Source organism: Chiloscyllium plagiosum, unplaced genomic scaffold, assembly GCF_037043375.1.
Source record: "Chiloscyllium plagiosum isolate Xiang-an unplaced genomic scaffold, Cpla_swu_hap1 HiC_scaffold_18, whole genome shotgun sequence".
Taxonomy (NCBI): domain Eukaryota; kingdom Metazoa; phylum Chordata; class Chondrichthyes; order Orectolobiformes; family Hemiscylliidae; genus Chiloscyllium; species Chiloscyllium plagiosum.
The window spans coordinates 25,492,219-25,515,270 of record NW_028270156.1 but is presented as its reverse complement, the minus strand read 5'-3'; the positions used below and the strand labels follow the sequence as shown (position 1 = coordinate 25,515,270).

The window sequence follows — 23,052 nt, the reverse complement described above, 5'->3', positions numbered from 1 at the left end:
CTCAAGTGAAAATTGAAAATACCCTTTCCCTTAGGACTGTTGTAATACTTGGTTCAAATTGAACAGGTTTTTGAAATGTTAATCTTTAGAGTTATCTAGTCATTTATCTGCAATCCTAAAACCTTTCACAGAGGAGTATTAAACTGCAGCTGCGCTTCACGTGAGCAAAAGTATAAATAGTCGAGACAGAGCACACCAGAATTCTTAAAAATAAGAATTCAAAATATAAAGTACCCATAAAGATTAAATAGGAAGAAATGCAATGATTTTTATTTGACAGAAGAGTGTCCATGTCTGTCTTTCATTGGATGATGTAAAGTCTGTTGGACTTACAGTGCTCCTTCAGTGAGTTTAAAATAGTTACAAATATCGTGCCATTCAACAAATATACAGATACCAGTTGCTATAATTTGTGTTTAATTCTTCAGTTTCTGTTGGCATCTAAGTTCTCATGGGTATAGGTTTATACTAGTTAAGTGACAGAAAATTGTGGGCTAGCCAATTGAAGGTCCACTCATCAAATGAACTGCTCCTAAATCAGTATTTATTATACATCTGCCTAACTGTTTCATGCAGTTATGACCAATATTGTCAAACTTAGAAATTGCTGCAGGTTGACCAATCCAATGGACTGATGTGTGTGCATTGGTTAGTAAGTTAGAGCGACCTCCTTAATTTCCCTTTCCTTTCACTGAACTGTGTGAAATGTTTATCCAACCTCTGCTATATATGTTCTTGTGATAAAGTATTCTAATTTCTCCCTTCATTTATCTAATGCTACTCCTGACTTTCATATCCAATTGCTGTCAATTCACAATCAATTTGTTGTCAAACTTTACATGATTTTCATAAATTTTACCCTTCCGCCCATTAATTTTCAGAAGAGGCCTATTTAGCTTAATTCAATTTGTATACTGAACTATACATTAAAACCAAACACACTGTGCCAGTTAAACAATGAGTTGAAATGAGATTGGGAGAGGGAAATAAAAAAGGGTAATTAATTAATCAAGTTAGTTATGGAGGCTGCACTCTGTCTCCGAGTTCTTCCATACAGCGTTTTATTATTTGCAAGATTGAATTTCTGCATTTCAGATGGGGTTGATTAGTCCTCAAATGAAACACAGTCCCTTTTTGTGTGCTGTGCAAGATTATCAGAGTGTGTAATGGTCCAAATCAACAAGTGCAACAACCACAATGTCAGAGTGGTATGGTATGAGAGGTTTGCAGCATAATGTGACATTTTCTGTGCAATTTCTTGCCCATTTGGTCAGAGCTGGATTACTAAAGACCCCAGAGTTAACTGCCTCCATCATATTTGTGTGCGTAGACTGGGGACAAACGTTTTTTTTAAATCTACATATTAATATTTCTTTCCTTGGTTGCATTAATGTGGAAAACATTTTGTAAATTTGCTGTTGAGGGTGCAAATATTGTTGGCAACCCCCATTATTTATTGACCATCCTGAATGTTGATGTTGAGCTCTTGTTACCTTTAACTGCTGCTGTCTATTTGCTGGAAAAACACTTGTTAGAGAGAGAGTTTCACAACTTTGACTCAGCAATGAGAAAGAAATGGTAATAGAGTTTATAAAGTCATCTTTATTTGAAGAACTTTCAGATGGTGCTGTTGCCTTGTATCTGCTGTCCTTGTACTTATACGTGGTGAAGATTATGGGATTGGAGCTACACACACACAGGCAAGTGGGAATCATTGTTATTCCTTACCTGTGTTTTGGAGATGATGGGCAATCTTTGGGAAGTTGAGAGTTACTTGTCACAGGATCCCAAGCCTCTGACCTGCTGTTTAGTTACAGTATTTATATTATTGATTCAAGTAAGTTTCTAGATTATGGTGATCCCTAGGATTTCAGCGATGTTTATGAATGCTTTTGAATGTCATGAGATGGTTCGATGCTCTTTTGTTAATAAGTTGCTAGGTATGGTTATCAGCTCCAGTTTGAATGTTGTGTAACATCTGCTTCAGTATCTGAAGCACTGTTAGTGGTACAGGACACAGTGAAGTCATTAGAGAGTGCCCTCACTTTCTCCCTTATCATGGAGAGCAGTCATTGATGAAGCAATGATAATGATTGGGTTTAGAATACTACCCAGAAGCGTTCCAATCTATGAGCTAGGTAAGCCTGGGTTCAAAATCCACCTCATCCAGACCTGTGTCATAATGTCTCTGTGTTAATTTAAAAATGTGTCCTGAGGAGTTCCCTGGAGCTGAAATAATTGACTTCATAGAATCTTTACAGTGTGGAGGCAGGCCATTTGGCCCATTGAGTCCACATTGACCCTCTGAAGAGAATCCCACCCAGACCTTGGTTGAAGAGTTATTGCAAATGCTTCAGTCTTTTTCATTTATATACTGGGCTCAATCATTGAGGATTGTTTGTGGAGCACCACTTTCAGGTAGTTATTTAACAGTCCACCTCATTAATGATTGGATTGAATCTGATCCGTTAGTTGGGGGAATGCTGATCTCTTTCTGCTGTCTCACATGCATGTAGTCCTGTGTTGTAGGTTCACTCGGTTGGGACTTTTTTTTAGGTATGTTTGTTGCTGCTACTTGCACACATACCTCATTGGATGAAGATTGATTCCCTGGCTTGATATGTTTGTAGAGCGACGGATATTCTGGGCAATAAAGTTGAAAACAATTCTCCTATTGATGGACCACAGGATCTCCTGAATGTCAATTTAGAACAGCACAATCTGGTTTGAATCTATCCCATTTAGCATGATGGAAGTGCTTCACAACCCAGGATGGATGTCCTCAGTGTGAAGACAAGCTTTGATCTCTAAAGGATGTGCAGCAGCCACTCCTACCAGGACTGTAATGGACATATGCATCTTTGGATAAATTGATGAGAACACGATGAAGTAGATTTTTGCTGCAGGCCCAGACTGGCAGATATGTCTTCAGGACTTTCACAATTGGAGCTACTGACATTAATCTTCCTCCCTGGTGTATATTCTTACTACCTTCTTGCAAGTGCTTTACAACATGACAGAAAATGGATTTATCAACTGAAAGAAGGTGATTTGTAATAACCAGAAGAAGATTTTGTTTTCCAAATTTAGATTTGACCTGATGTTATGAACTTCATGGGATTTGGAGTCAACATTCAGTACTCCTAGGGTTGTACCCTGTTAAATATATCATTGTGATGGTACCTCTGCTGGTTCTGTCCTGCTGACGGTGTAAGGCATACTGAAGTGTGTTTATTCTAATATTCATGGTTTGTATAATGTAGGATTTGGTTAGTAGGACCATGTCAGGACTGGACTCTGGAGTATCTTCCCAATTTTGCTAAAACTCCCAGATAGTGAGGACTAATTTGTTAGGTTATTGAGGCTTAATGTAGTTTTGGTCCATTCATTTATGGTTTACTTGATGCAAGTGATATCATACAATTTGGTAGCTTGTTAGGCTGTTTTAGAAGACACTTAAGAATCAGCAACATTTTAATTGGTCTGGGGTGATATTTAAACTTAGACTGGCTAAGAATTTTTTTTCACTCGGGGAAGTGGCTGCCGCTGGCTGGGCCAGTATTTATTGCCCATCCCTTGTCCCTGAGAAGGTGGTGGAGTGCTGCTGCCTTGAAATATTGCAGTCCAATTGGTGAAGGTAGACCCACATTGCCATTTTGGAGGGTGTTCCAGAATTTTGACGCAGCATCATTGAACGAATGGAAATGTATTTCCACGTAAGACTGATCGGTGGAATTTGCAGTTGGTGGTATTCCCGTTCATCTGCCCCCTGCCCTTCTATATGGTAGTGATCTTGAATTAGGAATCTACTGTCTGAGGATCTTGGGTAATTTCTGCACTGCATCTCCTCAATGGGAGACACTTACTGAGCATCATTAGTGGAGGGAGTGAATGTTTGTAGGTATGGTGCTGGATTGCTTTGTGCTGAATGGTGTCCGGCTTCTTGACTGTTGTAACTCATTGAGGCAACTCATTTCCTGCTGTGAAGGGCATTATTGAAAAACCCATCTAGTTCACAAATGATTGTGATACTAACGTGAGACAGCTTTTATTGTGATTTCACATTTTGTAATGAATAGAATCACTTGATTAGAAGAAATTAATTGCAGAAACTCAAAGCTGGTTTACTCAGTCAACTCTTTTTTTTATATGGATAGTAAAGCTGTGAAGTATATCTGGATTCCATCAGTTTAATCTTTTAACGAGTTGCTTTATTTGATTTCTCAAGAAAAGTCCTAAAATTAATAGTAGCACAATCACCACTGGCTCTTGAGCTGCTTCAGATATTCTGTACCAAGCATAAGTGGAAAGTCTGTAAATGTTTAAATGTTCCTTATTTCTATTTTTTGAATATATTTGTTCCACATAGGGAGTGACACTGCAAGTGCTGAGATGCAGAACTTGCACATCAAAGGGTTGAAATAAGAACAATGCTTGAGCAGCTTATCGCTGTCATCTTGTGCCCACGATGTGTTGCTTGGTTCGAATACAATCTAGACTATCATCTTGTCGATTGTATCGAAGCTTAGTGCCTTATCAAAAGAACAGCAATTCTTCCTGAACAAGGGGACACGCATTAGAGCTTGGCCATTTAGGGGTGATATCAGGAAGTATTGCATTAAACACAAGAAAGTGGAAATCTTTCCCCACCTCAAACAATATGGAAGTTTAAGGTTTATGGGTTTTTTTAAATTGCAAGTGATAGTATTTGTTTGTTTAACAGTATTAACAAATCAAATTGTCTCAGTTGGTAGCACACTTTCTGTTGAGTCAGCAGCTTTTAAATTTGAACACCTACTCTGGGGCTTGAGCACAAAGTCAAAACCAGCATACCACTTTGTCGTGTCTGAAAACCCATCTTTCAGAAGTGGCATTAAAACAATGCTACCTCTACCCTCTAATGCAGATGTAACTCCTGACACTATTTTGGAGGAGAGCTGGGTGGTTATCCTTTGTGTACTGGTTAATAAGTCAAGTCATCATCACGGAAGCTAGTCATTCCTGCATTCAGGTGTGGGAGCTGGTTGGCCACTGCATTTTCTGTATTACAATACTTCAAAAGTGCTGTAATTGAACGTAGAACAGGACAGCACAATTCAGGCCTTTTGGCCTTGATGTTGTGCTGACCTTTTATCCTACTCTGAAATCGAACTAACTTACATTCCCTTCATTTTACGATCATCCATGTGCCTATCCAACTGTTGCTTAAATGTCCCTAAAGTATCTGACTTTACTACCACAGCTGGCAGTGCATTCTACACATCCACCATTCTGTGTAAAGAACCTACCTCTGACGTCTCCCCTAAATCTTCCTCCAATCATCTTAAAATTATGCCCCCTTGTGATAGCCATTTTCGCCCTGGGAAAACATCTCTGGCTATGTCTCTCATCATCTTTGTACACCTCAGTCAAGTCACCTCTCACCCGTCTTCACTCCAATGAGAAAAGCCCTAGCTCCCTCAACCTTTCTTCATAAGACCTGCCCTCCAGTCCAGGCAGCATCCTGATAAATCTCCTCTGTACCCTCTCAAGAGCTTCCACATCGTTCCTATAATGAAGCAACCAGAACTGAACGCAATATTATAAGTATGGTATAACCAGGGTTTTATAGAGCTGTAGCATAACCTTGTGGCTTTTAAACTTGAACTACTGTGATAATGAAAGCCGATGCACTGTACATCTCCTTAACAACCCTATCAACTTGGGTAGCAACTTTGAGGGAGCTATGGATGTGGGACCCCCAAGATCCCTCTGTTCCTTCACACTGCCAAGAATCCTGCCTTTAACCCTGTAATCTACATTCAAATTTGACCTTCCAAAATGAATTGCTTCACACTTTTTTCTAGGTTGAACTCCATCTGCCCCTTCTCAACCCAGCCCTTGCATCCTGTCAATATACAGTTGCAACCTGCAACAGCCCTCCACACTATCCACAACACCACCAACCTTTGTGTCATCGGCAAACTTACCATCCCACCCTTCTACTTCCTTATCCAAAACATTTATAAAAGTCGCAAAGAGCGGAAGTCCTAGAACAGATCCCTGTAGAACACCACTGGTCACCAAGCTCTAGGCTGAACACTTTCCACCTACTATCACCCTCTTTCTTCTATGGGACAGCCAATTCTTTATCCAGACAGCCAAATTTCCCTATATACCATGCCTTATTACTTTCTGACTGAGCTTACCATGGGGAACCTTATAAATACCTTACTAAAATTCATGAAGACCACATCCACTGCTCTACTTTCATCAATGTATTTTGTCATATCCTCGAAGAATTCAATAAGGCTTATGTGGCATGACTTGTCTCTCTCAAAGCTGTGCTATCTCCACTCAAGCTATGCTTTTCCAAATAATCATGAATTTTGTCTCTCAGAATCCTCTCCAATAATTTGCCCACCACTGACGTAAGCCTGATTGGTCTGTAATTCCTAAGGTTATTCCTATTCCCTTTCTTGAACAAGGAAATAACCTTTGCCACCCTCCAAACATCTGGTACCACTCCAGTGGACAGTGAGGACACAAAGATCATCAAAGGCACAAGGCACAGCATTTTCTTCCCTTGCTTCCCATAGTAACCTTGGGTGTATCCCGTCTGGCCCAGGGACTTATCTATCCTCGTGTTTTTCAAATTTTCCAGCACAAGCTCCTCCCAACATCAACCTGTTCAAGCACATCGGCTTATTTCACGCTGCTCTCACAAATGACAAGGTCCGTTTCACTCGTGAATACTGAAGCAAAGTATTCATTAAAGATCTCCCCTACCTTCTCTGACTTCAGGCACAAGTTCCCTTCATTATCCCTGATTGGCCCTATCCTCACTCTGGCCATCCTCTTGTTCTTCACATAAGTGTAGAAGGCTTTTGGGCTTTCCATAATCCTACCAGCTAAAGCTTTTTTATGCCCTTTTCTAGCTCTTCAGTTTCTTCCTGGCTAGCTTGTAACCCTCTAGAGCTCTGTCTGATCCTTGCTTCCTCAATCTTAAGTAAGCTTCCTTCTTCCTCTTGACTAGATGTTCCACATCTCTTGCCATCCAAGGTTCCTTCACTTTACCATCTCTTCCTTGCCTCAGTGGGGCAAACTTATCTAGCACTCACAGCAAGTGCTCCCCAAACAATCTCCACGTTTCTGTTGTGCACTTCCCTGAGAATATCTGTTCCCATTTTATGCTCCACAGTTCCAGCCTAAAGCACTGTAATTCTCCCCCAGTTAAATACTTACCCATACTGCCTGCTCCAATCCCTTTCCATGACTAATGTAAAGGTCAGGGAGTTGTGATCACTATCATAGAAATGCTCTGCCACTGAGAGCTCTGACTTCTGGTATAGTCTGAGCACCAAATCCAATATGGCCTTCCCTCTAGTTGGTCTATCTACATAGTGAGTCAGGGATCCTCCTTGAGCACACTTGACAAAAGTCTTCTCCAATCAAACTATTTGCCCTAAGGAGATTCAAATCAATGGAATGGTGGCTCAGTGGTTAGCACTGCTGCATTACAGCACCAGGGACCTGGGTTCGATTCCAGCCTTGGGTGACTGTGGAGTTTGCACATTCTCCCCCTGTTTGTGTGGTTTCCTCCGGTGCTCTGGTTTCCTCCCACAGTCCAAAGATGTGCAGGTTAGGTGAATTGGTCATGCTGAATTGCCCGTAGTGTTCAGGGTTAGGTGCATTAGTCAGAGGAAATGTAGAGTAATAAGGTAGGGGAATAAGTCTGGGTGGGTTACTGTTCAGAGGGTTGGTGTGAAATTGTTGGCCCAAGTGGCCTGTTTGCACACTGTAGGGATTCTGTGTAATGTTAGGGAAGTTGAAGTCACCCATAATAACAATTGTTAGTTCTGCATCTTTCCAAAATCTGCCTCCGTGTCCCTATTGCTGTTGAGGGACCTATAGAAAACTCTCAATAAAGTGACTACTTTTTTCTTGTTTCTGAATTCCACCCATACTAACTCAGTAGACAAATCCTCCTCAGCTGCAGCTGTCACTGATTAGCAAGGTCTCCTTATACGGTCCCATCTTCTCCAGAAGGTATCCCAATAATCCACATATCTGAAGTACTCCCTCCTATACCAGCTCTTCAGCCATGTGCTCAGTTGCACTCACTCTCTGTTCCTGGCCTCACTAGCCCATGGCACCAGTAGCAATCCTGAGATTACTACTCTGCTTGTCCTGCCTTTTAACTTCCAGCCTAATTCCCTATATTTCAGGTCCTCATCCCTTTTCCTAGCTATGTAACTGATACCGATGTGTACCACAATTTCTGGCAGCTCATCCTCCCTGTAGGCTCGATCCAAGACATCCCTGACCCTGACCCTGGCACCCAGGAGGCAACATATCATCCAGGAGTCTCGTTCTCGACCACAGAATCTCCTATCTATTCCTCTAACCAGTGAATCTCCAACCACTATTGCTGTCCTATTCTTCCCCTTTCCCTTCTGAGCCACAGAGCCAGGCTCAGTGCTAGAGAACTGGCTGGTGTGGCTTTCCCCTGGTAGGTTGTTCCCCCCCCCCCCCCAACCATAACTAAAGCGGTATACTTATTGTTGGGGAGAATAGCCACAGGGGATCCCTGCACTGACTACCTATTCCCTTTCCCTCTCCTGACAATCAGCCAGCTACCTTTATCCCATAACTTAGGTGTATCGACCTCCGTATAACCCCTCTCTATCACCCCCTCAGTCTCCCAAATGAATCGAAGTTCATCTAGTTCCATTTCCCTTACGTGGTCTGTGTAGAGCTGGAGTTCAGTGCACTTGCAGGTGAAGTCAGCAAGGGCACTTATGGTGACCCTTACCTCCAACATCCTGCCAGAGGAACATGCAACTGCTCTAGCTTCCATCCTGTCTGCTCTAAATTGCCAAAGAAAGTTTTAAAAATACAACCTTACCTGACCAACCCTCCAGATAGTCTTTTTGGGTTAGAGGAGGACGACAGGTGGGAGACACTACATGTATCGTGTCCTGGGTTTAGCCACTCCCTGAATATATTAGTTCACTTTCCCAGCAGTCCCTGTGTCTGCTTCTGCTCCTGTTCAGCCTTTGCTCTGCTGATTCACGAGATAAGTATTTTATATTCAAACTTATCTCCCTGACTGGTCCCTGGCTCGCGCTGTCTCGACTTTGTTTTTTCAGTGATCTTGGAAGGCACTACATAACTCCAAATCTGCCTGTATTTTCAAGGTCAATCAATGGAACAGATCAGATGTGATCTCAAGATTCTCAGGGTCGAAAGGCTTATTCCTGTTACTATGTTCTTAAATAGTAGTGCTATCCACATGCAGCTGATATGACCAGCATACGTCTTAAAAGAAACCAGTATGTCTGCTGATTACAATTTGATAAATTGGTACAACAACAAAAGATTAAAATTTGACTATTGCTTAATGCAAGGTGTAATTGTGCTAGGAATACTTCCAAATCGTAAGGTGAATCAGTGTTTTCTTTTGAGTGCAGAGTGAATCTTTGATAAATTTCCTACGAGAAGTGCTCTCTCTGGTTCTGGTCGCAAACATAAGTAGTTTTGTGCTGTTTTGGGTCTCAACCAGCCATCTGTTGAGCCAAGTTCAACTTTTTTTCTCCAGAAATACTACTTTTCAACTGAGTGATGTTGAGTCTTTTCGTCTCTGTGCCTCTGGGGTTGGTGCTTGGGTGGTGATGCTGTACAGCACTTAATTTCCTCTTTCTAATTAATTTGCAAATATTCAATGTTACTGCTGTCAGTTAACCTTGGTTTTTCTCATTAATGCACCTTTTTCTCCTAATTTTTGAATGTAAGAATATTCTGACAAACTTGGCAAGACATTTGCTATAAAAACTTTAACACAGATATGCTCTGTTAATGTCCAGTCTTTCAAGACTATGGTATTTGAATTTGTTCTTTTGCCAACTCCTAATGATCCCCTTCAGCTTATAAAGGTAGCAAATCACTAATTTTGAAGCATGTGTTTTAATATCAGGGAAAGAGCAAGGAAGTGGGAGATCTGGCAAAAGAACCATTGCAGGCACTGTGGTGAGACGTCTTGCTAAAACAAGGGTCATACAATAGCTTTTTAAAAAAATCCAATTGCAGTTATATTTTATTCAGAAGTGTCACAACACTTGCAAATTTAAAATTACTTTGTAATTTTCTCATTTTGATTTTGTTCAGTGTCTCAGGGATGTTGTTACATCCTATAAAATTTGATGTATGCAATTCGGTATTTTTTTTCCACTTTGTAGTTTTGATGGTTTTAATCTTTTGATCTGCATACTTAAACCAACATGTTAAACTCCAGCTGGGTAACATAGAATGCAGTTTATGCCTTCTGTAGTTTGTTATTGTCTACCATGTCAGACTCCAAGACATTTGGATCTAGTTTCCTGAGAAGGCACTCCAAAATGGCAATCCTAGATCGCAACAAATTTGATGCATTGATGTACTGGTTTTAGCAGAAGGAGATAAATCTGTACTTCCATTCTATTGAACAGAAGCGCCACTTTTCTTTCCTTTTGCCAAGCAGCTGCAAATCGTATTAACTTGCATTGAAAGGAAATGTTAAACCACTTGAATGTCACAATGAAGTATGAATTAGCTGCATGTCCTAGGAAGTGACTCAGAGCAAGTCTTAAAAGTACACAGGAAAGCGGCCTTATTTCTTATGTTTTTAAAGGCTGAACTTCTGCGTACTTACAGATGTTTTGCCAAATGAATAATGAGGCAAGATTACAAGTGTGTGCACTGAAATGAACAAACCATTCATGCACTTAAAGGACTTTTGATCCAATTTTCTAGTGCCATGACTATCTAAATCAGTAGAACTAATTTAAAAGATTAAAGTGTTATTGCTTTGTGTCGTTTACCAACTGACTCCGTTCCCTTTTAGAGCAAGATGAATATGAAGCAAATTAGAGTTTAACTTTGTCAGGCTTGAGTTTGCCATGTATGGTTTGGAGCTTCAACAATACTCGTTAAGTCTGATTTTTATTACAATTTGATTCTTGTCAGCTATATAGTAATCATTGCTTAAGATGAAGATTTAAGCTTTGTTTGCAAAATGATTTTCCCTTGTATTGTAGATTTCACAGTTTAATGCTGTTTTTAAAGAATTTTTTTAATACAATAGTATTTCTAGCTCTCAATCTTGCCTGTGACTTGTTAATCTGGTTGTATGTGTACAGGGCTTTAATATATAAGCATGAAATATTATTGAATAATAGTGAATAATAATAGGGTTTGAAGTCAGTGCATATGACAGTTGTGGCATAACTTCACTCTGACCTTTGGAGTTCTGCATCTTAAGAGATTTTGTTCTTAACCAGTGCAGTCAAGTTAACATATGAAATTAAAGGCAATTATATTCTACACAGGTAAAGAACAAGCGTACTGGATTAATACTACAGTATTAGTTACATATAGAAACCCAGATAACCAGGCTTCCCAATGATGCAAACTGCCTAACAGTATACAAAGGAACCTCAGTTATCCAAAGACACAGGCGGGGAGTACTTCATTCGATTAATTGAATGCTGGATAACGTAGTTAGCCAAGCATCGGGGCCTTGCGATCGTGTTTGGATAATCTGAAATTCGGTTAATTGAATGCTGGATAATCAAGGTTCCTCAGTATATGGAAGAGCAATGTTGCAAGATTGATTAAAATGAATGCCATACAGTGGCACATGGATTTAATCCACTATAGTCCATACAGTGCTGTTGTTGTGGAAGTTCTAGAATTTTGATTAGGTGACTGTAAAGGGATGGCTGTTCAGTTCTAATTCAAGATGATGTGGGATATAGGGTGTGTGAAATCTTGCATACGGTGGTTCTCCCATGCACCCAGTGCCCTATTTCTCAAGATAGTCAAGGTTATGGATTGTAAAAAGCCGAGAGGTTTTGGTGAATGCTGTAGTGCATATTGTAGATAGTACACACTGCTTCTGCAGTGTATGTGGTTCGTGGCTTGGCTTCCTTCCTTGGCTGCTACTTGGGCTTGAGAAATTGTCACAGTTTATTTTTATATTAGGGCAGAAAACACAAACCATATATTGCTCTATTAAATAATAAGCAATTAGCATTCCTGGGTGGCATCATTGCTGAGATTGAGATGGATGCTGTAAATTTTTATGTAAGGGAAGAGACAGTACTGCAGTGGGCACTGTCTCTGATTGGGGGCTAAGACAGGAGCAGCATCATGGTCCATGATTTCTGTCTGTTCCCCTGGCCATTAATGGAGGGAGGTAAATAATTTAAGAAAGTAGATTGGAACATGATGAAGAGTTGGTGTTGAGTTTTTTGAGTTACTGAAACTAAACTTTTCTAGACAAGTATTTCATCACACTCCTGTTCACACCTGTATAGGTAGCTTTAAGAAGTTGGGGTGAGCTACTTGTGAGAGAAGTTCCCAGACTAGACCATTACTTGTCTCCATGGGGTATGTATTTGATAGGTGCTGTTCAGTTTTTGGTTAATGGTGTCGCTCAGGATGACACAGCAATGATATTGCCATTAAATGTCAAGGAGAGGCTTCGTGCATCTTTGAAATGAATATTGCATGGCACAAAAGGCACTTACCAGCTACCAGCCCAAGCTTGAATGTTGCCATATCATGTTATATGTAGAGACAGACTGCATCAGTATTTGAGACACAAGCGGAAACTGCAGTTGACCATGAACCTCTGATCTTATGAAAGGAAGGTCATTGAAGTAGATGAAGGTGTTCTGCTATCTAGAGATCCTTATAAAGTGACTGGAATGTGGAGTTAGGTAGCAGATCAGCCATTACTGAATGTGGAACAGACTTTGGGTAGAATGGCCTTCTCCTATGTCCTGAACATGAATATTGAGCAAGTGTAAAATTGCATGATACTGCAAAATGCCAGGAATGTGGGAATCAGCAATGGAATTGAAATAGTAATACAGCAGAGGAGGCCACTCAAATCCATTATGCTTGTGCTGGCTTTTTGGAAGAACTATTCAATTTGTTCACCTCTGTAATTCTTCTGCCTCGCCAAAGCTTTGCCTTTTGAAGTGTACATCTAATTTTACCTTCGGCATTAACCATTTGAATCTGCTTTTGCCATCATTTTTTTTCAGGCAGGCATTGCACATCATCATAACTTTAAAAGAAAAATTTCCCTTTTTTTGGCAAAGGTCATGAAGTCTGAATTGCATGTAAATTACTATCAAATGTAACTGGGCTTGATGCAGTTGGGTCAAAGTTATAAGGATAACAAGGGGCCACTCCATTGACAATAATGACCAAGTTAGCAATTTTTGAGAAGATTTGTAGCTCAGGTTGATAAGTCTGTCAGTTAGCTCTCTGAGCTTGAGCTTAAAGGTTTGTTTTTAGACGTTTTGTCACCATACTAGGTAACATCATTAGTGAGAGCTTCTGGTGAAGTGCAGGTGGTATGTCCTGCCTCTCTATTTATCGGTGTTGGTTTCTTATGGTGCGTGATGTCATTTCCGGTTCTTTTTTTCAAGGGAAGGTAGATAGGATCTAAGTCAATATGCTTATTGGAGTTGTGGTTAAAATGCCATGCCTCTTAAGAATTCTAATGCATGTCTTTGTTTTGCCTGTCCTAGGATGTGTGTGTCGTCCCAGTCAAATTGGTGTCCTTCTTTGTCTGTATTTATGGAAACTGGCAAGTTTCCTGCTAATTTGTCCGATGTGTTTTTTGTAAATTACATTAGTTTTGCTGGTGGTATCTAATGGATCCTTCAGGTTCATTAGTCGCTGTTTAAGTGTTGGGGTAGGTTTGTGGGCTACCATGATGCCAAGGAGTCTGAGTAGTCTGGAAGTCATTTCCGGTATGTCTTTGATGTAGAGTAATGTGGCTATAGTTTTTGGTTGCATTGCATCTGTTTGGGTTTGCTTCTGAGGAATCGATAGATGGTGTTTATTGGGTATCCGTTTTTCTTGAAAACATTGTATAGATATTTTTCTTTTTTTGTAGTTCGTGGGTGCTGCAGTGTGATGTAGCTTGTTAAAATAACGTCTTAATGCAGCTCCGTTTGTGGGTGTTGGGATGATTGTTTCTGAAGTTAAGTATTTGGTCTGTGTTTGTTGTTTTTCTGTAGAGACTGGTTTGAAGCTCTCCATTAACTGTACGTTCAACTGTCACGTCTAGGAATGGGAGTCTGTTGTCGTTCTCCTCTTTTGTGAATTCTATGCCTGTCGGGGTATTGTTGATGGTGTTGCATGTTTAGATTAGATTAGATTTCTTACAGCATGGATACAGGGGCCTTCGGCCCAACAAGTCCACACCAACCCTCCAACGAGTAACCCACCCAGACCCATTTTCCTCTGATTAATGCACCTGACACTGTGGGCAATTTAGCATGGCCAGTTCACTTGACCTGCATATCTTTGGACTGTGGGAGGAAACTGGAGCACCCGGAGGAAACTCACGCAGAGACTGGGAGAATGTGCAAACTCCACACAGACAGTCGTCCGAGGCTGGAATCGAACCCGGGTCCCTGGCGCTGAGAGGCAGCAGTGCTAATCACTGAGCTATTGTTTCCTCTAATTTGTTCGGTTTTGTGATGACGAAGGTGTCATCTATGTAGTGGACCCAAAGTTTGGGTTGGATAGATGAGAGGGCAGCTTGTTCAAGTCTCTGCATTACTGCTTCCACTGTGAGCCCTGATATTGGTGATCTCATATGTGTTCCATTGACTTGTTTGTAAGTTTTGTTATTGAATGTGAAGTGAGGCACAGGTCCACTAGCATGAGGATGTTGTCTTTGCTGGTGAAGTTGGTGCTGTCTGTTGTTTGTGGTTCTGGTTTTCCTAATAGTGATGCCAGTGTTTCTTTGGCCAGGTCAATGTTAATTGCTGTGATAAGGGATGCAACATCAAATGAGACCATTATTTTGTCCTCTTCTATCTTGGTGTCTTTGGTGTTCAGGAATTCTTGAGTGGAGTGAATGGAGTGGCATGAATTTTCAGTTAGGTGTTTTAGTTTTTGGTGAAGTTCTTTGGCTAGTCTGTATGTTGTAGATTACAGAGAGAGAGAGAGGTAGAGAGACTATGGGTCTGAGGGGGGCACTTGATTTGTGTATTTTTGGTAATCCCTTGAAGCCTGGTGTGTTGGATCTATCTGGATTCATAGAACATAGAACATTACAGCACAGTACAGGCCCTTCAGCCCTCGATTTTGCGCCGACCTATCATACCAATCTGAAGCCCATCTAACCTACACTATTCCATGTACGTCCATATGCTTGTGCAATGACGACTTAAATGTGCTTAAAGTTGGCGAATCTACTACTGTTGCAGGCAAAGCATTCCATACCCTTACTACTCTGAGTAAAGAAACTACTTCTGACATCTGTCTTACACCTATCTCCCCTCACTTTAAAGTTGTGTCCCCTCATGCTCGCCGTCACCATTCTTGGAAAAAGGCTCTCCCTGCCCATCCTATCTAACTGTCTCATTATCTTATACGTCTCTATTAAATCACCTCTCAACCTTCTTCTCTCTAACGAAAACAGCCTCAAGTCCCTCAGCCTTTCCTCGTAAGACCTTCCCTCCATACCAGGCAACATCTTAGTAAATCTCCTCTGCACCCTTTCCAAAGCTTCCACATCCTCTTTCTAATGCAGTGACCAGAACTGTACACAATACTCCAGGTGCAGCCGCACCAGAGCTTTGTACAGCTGTAGCATAACCTCATGGTTCCGGAACTCGATCCCTCTATTAATAAAGGCCAAAACACTATATGCCTTCTTAACAGCCCTGTCAACCTGGGTGGCAACTTTCAAGGATCTGTGTACCTGGACACCGAGATCTCTCTGTTCATCTACACTACCAAGAATCTTATCATTAGCCCAGTACTTTGCATTCCAGTTACTCTGACCAAAGTGAATCACCTCACACTTGTCCGCATTAAACTCCATTTGCCACCTTTCAGCCCAGCTCTGCAGCTTATTTATGTCTCTCTGTAACCTGCAACATCCTTCGTCACTATCCACAACTCCACTGATCTTAGTGTCATCTGCAAATTTACTAACCCACCCTTCTACGCCCTCATCCATGTCGTTTATAAAAATGACGAACAGCAGTGGACTCAGCACCGACCCTTGCAGTACACCACTGGTAACCGGACTCCAGGATGAACATTTCCCATCAACCACCACCCTCTGTCTTCTTTCAGCAAGCCAATTACTGATCCAAACTGCTATATCTCCCACAATCCCATTCCTCCACATTTTGTACAATAGCCTACTGTGGGGAACCTTATTGAACACCTTGCTGAAATCCATATACATCACATTAACCGGTTTACTCTCATCTACGTGTTTGGTCACCTTCTCAAAGTACTCAATAAGGTTTGTGAGGCAAAACCGTGTCGACTATCCCTGATCAAATTATTCTTTTCCAGATGATTATAAATCCTATCTTTTATAACCTTTTCCAACACTTTACCAACAACTGAAGTATGGCTCACTGGTCTATAAATACTAGGATTGTTTCTACTCCCCTTCTTGAACAGGGGAACCACATTTGCTATCCTCCAGTCTTCTGGCACTATTCCTGTAGACAATGACGATTTAAAGATCAATGAGAAGGATTCTGGGTAATCCAAGATGGAGGACAGGAAAAATTTCTGGCTGTAAGAGCTGCTCCTTTTTTTTTTTAGGTATTTTAGGTGTTGGAGGTGATTTCCTTGAATTCCAGGAGCAGCAATTACTGTTTTATATGCTGTTGCATTGTTTTGGAACTTTGGAAAAAAAAGTCAAAACAACAGCAGTTTTAAAAGGGAGAAGAGCAGACAAAGAAAGCACATGGTGAGGACAGTGCAGGAGAGAGAGAAAGAGAGAGAGAACCTACACAGCTACCGCCTTTGCTGTTTGAATTCGTGTACGTGTATGGAATGAGCTGCCAGAGGCTAGTACAATTGCAACATTTTAAGAGGCATTTGGATGGGTATATGAATAGGAAAGGTTTGGAGGGATATGGGCTGGGTGCTGGCATGTGGGACTAGATTGGGTTGGGATATCTGGTCGGCATGGACAGGTTGGACCGAAGGGTCTGTTTCCATGCTGTACATCTCTATGACTCTATGCCAAAGGCTCGGCAATCTCCTCCCTGGCTTCCCAGAGGATCCTAGGATAAATCCCATCCGGCCCAGGGGACTTATCTATTTTCACACTCTTCAGGATTTCTAATACCTTTTCCTTGTGAACCTCAATCACACCTAGTCTAGTAGTAATCTCCTCGACAACATTGTCGTTTTCTAGAGTGAATACTCTCAAAAAATATTCATTTAAAGCTTCCCCTATCTCCTCTGACTCCACACACAACTTCCCACTGCTATCCTTGATTGGCCCTAATCTTACTCTTGTCATTCTTTTATTCCTTAAATACCTATAGAAAGCCTTAGGGTTAACCCAATCCTATCCACTAATGACTTCTCATGTCTCCTCCTGGCTCTTCTGAGCTCTCTCTTTAGGTCTTTCCTTGTAACCCTGAAGCACCCTAACTGAGCCTTCACATCTCATCCTAACATTAGCCTTCTTCTTCCTCTTGACCAGAGATTGAACTTCCTTCGTAAACCACAGTTCCCTCCCTGCCTGACAGGTACATACTTATCTAGGACACACAGTAGCTTTTCATTGAATAAGCTCCATATTTCTAATGTGCCTATCTCCTCCAGTTTCCTTCCCCATCCTATGCTTCCTAAATCTTGCTTAATCGCATCATAATTGCCTTTCCCCCAGCTGTAACTCTTGCCCAGTGGTATACATCTATCCCTTTCTATCGCTAAAGTAAACATAACAGAATTGTGATCGCTATCACCAAAGTGCTCACCTACTTCCAAGTCTAACACCTGGCCGGGCTCATTACCCAGTACCAAATCTAATGTGGCTTCGCCCCTTGTTGGCCTGTCTACATACTGTCAGGAAGCCCTCCTGCACACACTGGACAAAAACTGACCCATCTATAGTACTCATAATATAGTGTTCCTAGTCAATATTTGGAAAGTTGAAGTCCCCCATGACAACTACCCTGCCTGTCTGTCTCTCTCTCTCTCTCTCTCTCCTATCGAGAATCATCTTTGCAATCCTTTCCTCTACATCTCTGGAACTATTCGGAGGCCTATAGAAAACTCCCAACAGGGTGACCTCTCATTTCCTGTTTCTAACTTCAGCCCATACTACCTCAGTTGATGAGTCCCCAGACATCCTTTCTGCAATTGTTATACTGTCCTTGACCAACAATATCATACCTCCCCCTCTTTTACCATCTTCTCTATTCTTACTGAAACATCTAAATCCTGGAACCTGAAACAACCACTCCTCTCCCTGCTCTATCCATGTCTCCGAAATGGTCACAATATCGAAGTCCCAGGTACCAACCCATGCTGCAAGTTCACCCACCTTATTCTAGATGCTCCTGGCATTGAAGTAGACACACTTCAAACCAACTTCTTGCTCGCCGGTGCCATCTTGCATCCCTGAAACTTGATTTTGGACCTCCCTACTCTCCACCTTTTCTATACTCGAACTACAATTTTTGGTTCCCATCCCCCTGCTGGATTAGTTTAAACCCACCCCAATAGCCTTAGCGAATTTCCCCCACAGGATATTGATACCTCTCTGGTTCAGATGAAGACCATCCTGCTTGTAGAGGTCCTACCTACCCCAGAAAGAGCCCCAATTATTCAAGAATCCAAAACCCTCCCTCCTGCACCATCCCTGTAGCCACGTGTTCAACTCCTCTCTGTCCCTATTCCTTGCCTCACTAGCACATGGCATAGGCAACAAACCAGAGACAACAACTCTGTTCGTCCTAGCTCTAAGCTTCCATCCTAGCTCCCTGAATTTCTGCCTTAAATCCCCATTTCTCTTCCTACCTATGTCGTTGGTGCCTATGTGGACCACGACTTGGGGCTGCTCCCCCTCCCCCTCCCAAAAACACAATCAGAGACATCATGAATCCTGGCACCTGGGAGGCAACACACCAACCGTGAGACTCTCTCGTCCCCACAGAACTTCCTATCTGTCCCCCAAACTATGGAGTTCCCAATGACTACTGCTCTGCTCCTCTTTTCCCTTCCTTTCTGAGCAGCAGGGACAGACTCTGTGCCAGAGCCCTGTACCGTACTGCTTTCCCCGGTAAGTCCCCCCCCCCGCAACAGTATCCAAAACGGTATACTTATTGTTGAGGGGAATGGCCACAAGGGATCCCTGCACTGCCTGCTGGTTCCCTTTCCGTCCCCTGACTGGTAACCCATTTGCCTTTTTCTTGAACCTTGGGAGTGACTACCTTCTTGTAACTCCTCTCAATAACAACCTCTGCCTCCCGAATGATCCGAAGTTCATCCAGCTCCAGTTCCCTAACGTGGTTTTCGAGGAGCTGGAGTTGGGTGCACGTCCCGCAGATGTAGTCAGCAGGGACACTAGTGGTGACCCTTACTTCCCACATTCTGCAGGAGGAACTTTCAACTCCCTAACCTCGATTCCCAGTATTCTAAATTCCCAAAGAGACTGTTGAAAAAATAAGGAATAAAAAAAACTTGTTACCTTACCAATCTGGCGCAGAGATTTTTTTTTTGGTTAGAGGAGGAGGATGGATGGGAGACACTACCCAAGTAGTGTTTCGGGTAACACAACCACACAAATATGACTTCCCAGAAGTCCTTCGCTCCTCCCTCGCACCTCTCGGCAAATGGAGGCCCGACTCCTGAGGTAAGTCCCTTTTAATGCGGGAAAACTCACCCTTCCTGGCAGCCCTTGCTTCACCACTCCTTCTCTCCTCGCCGCTCTGGCAAAATGTTTTGGAAGTCTGTCCTGTTTAATTCTCCTGATTTTTAAAGTCCTGTTAGAAAGGATGAGATTCTGTTTAACAGCTGTGGGGTCAGGTCTAGAATTCTTAGAGGCATGGCATTCTAACCAGAACTCCACCAATAAACACATCAACTTAGGTCCTATCTACCTTCCCTTGGAAAAAAAACAAAAATGACATCACCCACCTTAAGAAACCAAGACCTATAAATAGAGTGGTGGGGCAGAGCTCCAGCTCTTCACCAGAGACTCTCACTGATGATGTTACCTCGTATGATGAAATGTCTGAAAACAAACCTTCAAGTTCAGCGAGCTAACTTACAGACTTATAATGACCAAGTAACATATTATAGTGAGTTAATAGGAAAATGATTTTCAGTGAATTCAAAGAGATTATTGTCATAAGAATTCCAAGCTATCTGTTCAGATTCCACAATAGATCATAATAGATTCTTAATTTGGTATGAAGATGTGCTATATTTTAAAGCAACTAAGTTTTAATAATGAAAATCTGAATTTCATTAATTTTTTCTGCCTTTTGCATTTCTCATTAAATTTCAAAATAAAACGTAGCAAAACAACTCTCAAAAACAGCAATACTACAATTTCAGTAACTTCTAAATTGCCCTATCTGCAACTGAAGTCATTATTTATTGAATAGAAATTAGGCTTCTTACTCTATGCTACTCTCTCCCCACCCCCACCCTCCCCTAGCTTATCTCTCCACGCTTCAGGCTCTCTGCCTTTATTCCTGATGAAGGGCTTTTGCCCGTAACGTCGATTTTGCCTGTCCTCGGATGCTGCCTGAATTGCTGTGCTCTTCCAGCACCACTGATCCAGAATCTGGTTTCCAGCATCTGCAGCCATTGTTTTTACCTTTTTGAAATGCTCAGACAGGTTTTATTTAATTGCAAAGTACAGTTCTTGGGATACACACATTTTCATGATAGTGCCTTGACCAACTTGAGTCCACTGCCAACTGATCAGAATGTGATTTTTTATGACACACAAATTTATTGTTCTTGCATCTGTTCAGATGAGTGTTAGATTAAAAATTATTAACAGAATTTCTCTCTCTTTATTTAACTTGATTCAAACTTTTATATAACCGAACAACTATTGTAACCTTGTAATACTGCATATATTCTGATTTAAATGGTACTACCAGAGATTTGATTATAACCTGTTCAGCAATATTTAAATGGTCAGATAAGTAATTTCATCCTTGGTTCTGTTTTCCTGCCCTATACCGAAACCTCCATCTTGGAAGTTTCAATTGACCTAGCATCCAGACTCTCTTGAGGGAGACTGTTCCACATATCCACTATCTTTTTATAAATATGAGTGGCATGTTGGCTCAGTGATTAGCACTGCTGCCTCAGTGCTAGGGACCCAGGTTCCATTCCAGCCTCAGGTAGAGTTTGCACGTTCTCCTCTGGGTGTTCTGCTTTCCTCCCTTAAACCAAAGACGTGCAGCTTAGGTGAATTGGACAAGCTAAATTGCCCACAGTGTTCAGGTATGTGTAGGTCAGGTGCATTAGTCATGGGAAATGTAGACCGATAGGGTAGGGAAATGGTTCTGAGTGGGGCCCTCTTCGGAGGGTTGGTTTGGACCTGTTAGGCCAAATGGCCTGTTTCCACAGGGATTCTATGATCCGTCTTCTGATTTCACCACTGAATCAACTAGTTCCAGCTTTGAAGATTGTGTCCCCTTGTTCTGGGTACTAACCATTTCCACCCCCCCCCCCCCCCCCAAAGGAATACCTTTTATATGCCAACTTTTTTGAATAATTTTAAACATCATGATAAGTATTAGAACATCACTCAATCTTGAATGCAAACCTGACCTTGGATTTTTTAAATGATTATGCTTTAATTCCTTTTTATATCTGGTTTATGTACTGAATTGTTAAAACTTTTTGACAGTGATTCTGCAGCTAAAATTATGGTGGAATTGCTCGGCAGCTATACAGAAGATAATGCCTCACAGGCAAGAGTTGATGCTCACAGGTAAAGTCATTTTAATTTTGTTTTTTCCAGTTCGCACCATCTAAGTTACCGAAATATTTCCCTTTCAAGTAACTTTGATTTATGTAATAAATGTTCTCAAATGCTACCAAATTGTGTGCTGCAAGTTACCAAATGATTGTAGTCGTAATATTGACAGCACAGAAACAGATGCTTCTATCCAACTAATCCATTGCTAACCATGTTCTCAAACTAAACTATTCCCACCTGCCTGCATTTTGTACATATCCCTCCAAACCTTCCCTATTCATATACTTATCCAAGTGACTTATAACATTATAATTAGCTGCATCCACCACTTCCTCTGGCAGTTCATTCCACACACTAACCACTTGCTGCTTTTAAAAAAAGTTGCCCCTCGTGTCCTTGTTTAGACTTTCTCCTCTCGCCTTAAAAAAAAACCTAAGTTTTGAACTCCCCCACTGAGGGAAAAGACCTTTGCTTCACCTTACCTATGCCCCTCATGACGTTTTAAACCTCAAAGTTCATCCCCTCAACCTCCTGTGCTACAGTGAAGAAAAGTCCCGGCCTATTTTTATAACTCAAACCCTCCGTTCCCGGTAACCTCCTTGTAAACCTTTTCTGAACCATCTCCAATTTAATAATATCCTTCCCATAACAAACGACCAGAGCTGCACACAATACTCCAGAAGAGACCTTACCAATGTCCAGTACACCCTCAGTATGATATCCTAACTCCTATACTCAAAGGTTTGAGCAATTAAGGCAAGCGTGCTAAATGGCTTCTTAACCACCCTTTCTACCTGTGATGCAAACTTCAAAGAATTATGTACCTGAACTCCTAGATCTTTCTATTCTACAACACTACCCAAGTCCCAACAATGAATTGTATATGTCCTGCCCTTGTTTGTTTTACCAAAATGCAAAATCTCACATTTATCTAAATTAAACACCATCTGCCACTCCTCCAGCTCAGTGGAGAATTTTGCAGCAGAAACAACAAATATTTTGTTGAATTTCTCTCTGATAGGTGCATTGTAAGAGCACTGAAGGATCAAAACACATTTCTTTTTGACCATCTACTTGCTTTGAAACCTGTTCGATTTCTGGAAGGGGAGCTTATTCATGATGTGAGTAGTCGAACCATTGCAGATTGGTTACATATTAAAGCCAGGATGTGCATTCATTCATGTACTACTTTAAGGAGATTTTTGTATTTTGTATTATTTGACTCTTACAAGTTACAAAATGAGGGGTAAAGGTCTGGCTGGACATCTTGCTTGTAAATGGTGTGT

At 41.4% G+C, this 23,052-nt stretch overlaps 1 protein-coding gene across 1 annotated transcript in view; it reads left to right on the top strand.

Moving 5' to 3' along the window:
• The window catches only part of eif3m (eukaryotic translation initiation factor 3, subunit M), a 64,125-nt gene that overhangs the window by 20,369 nt on the left and 20,704 nt on the right, over positions 1-23,052 (top strand). The window contains exons 6-7 of the mRNA XM_043705542.2: positions 21,695-21,778; positions 22,788-22,887. Coding sequence (XP_043561477.1) covers positions 21,695-21,778; positions 22,788-22,887 — 184 coding nt within the window. The remainder of the gene's footprint in view (positions 1-21,694; positions 21,779-22,787; positions 22,888-23,052) is intronic.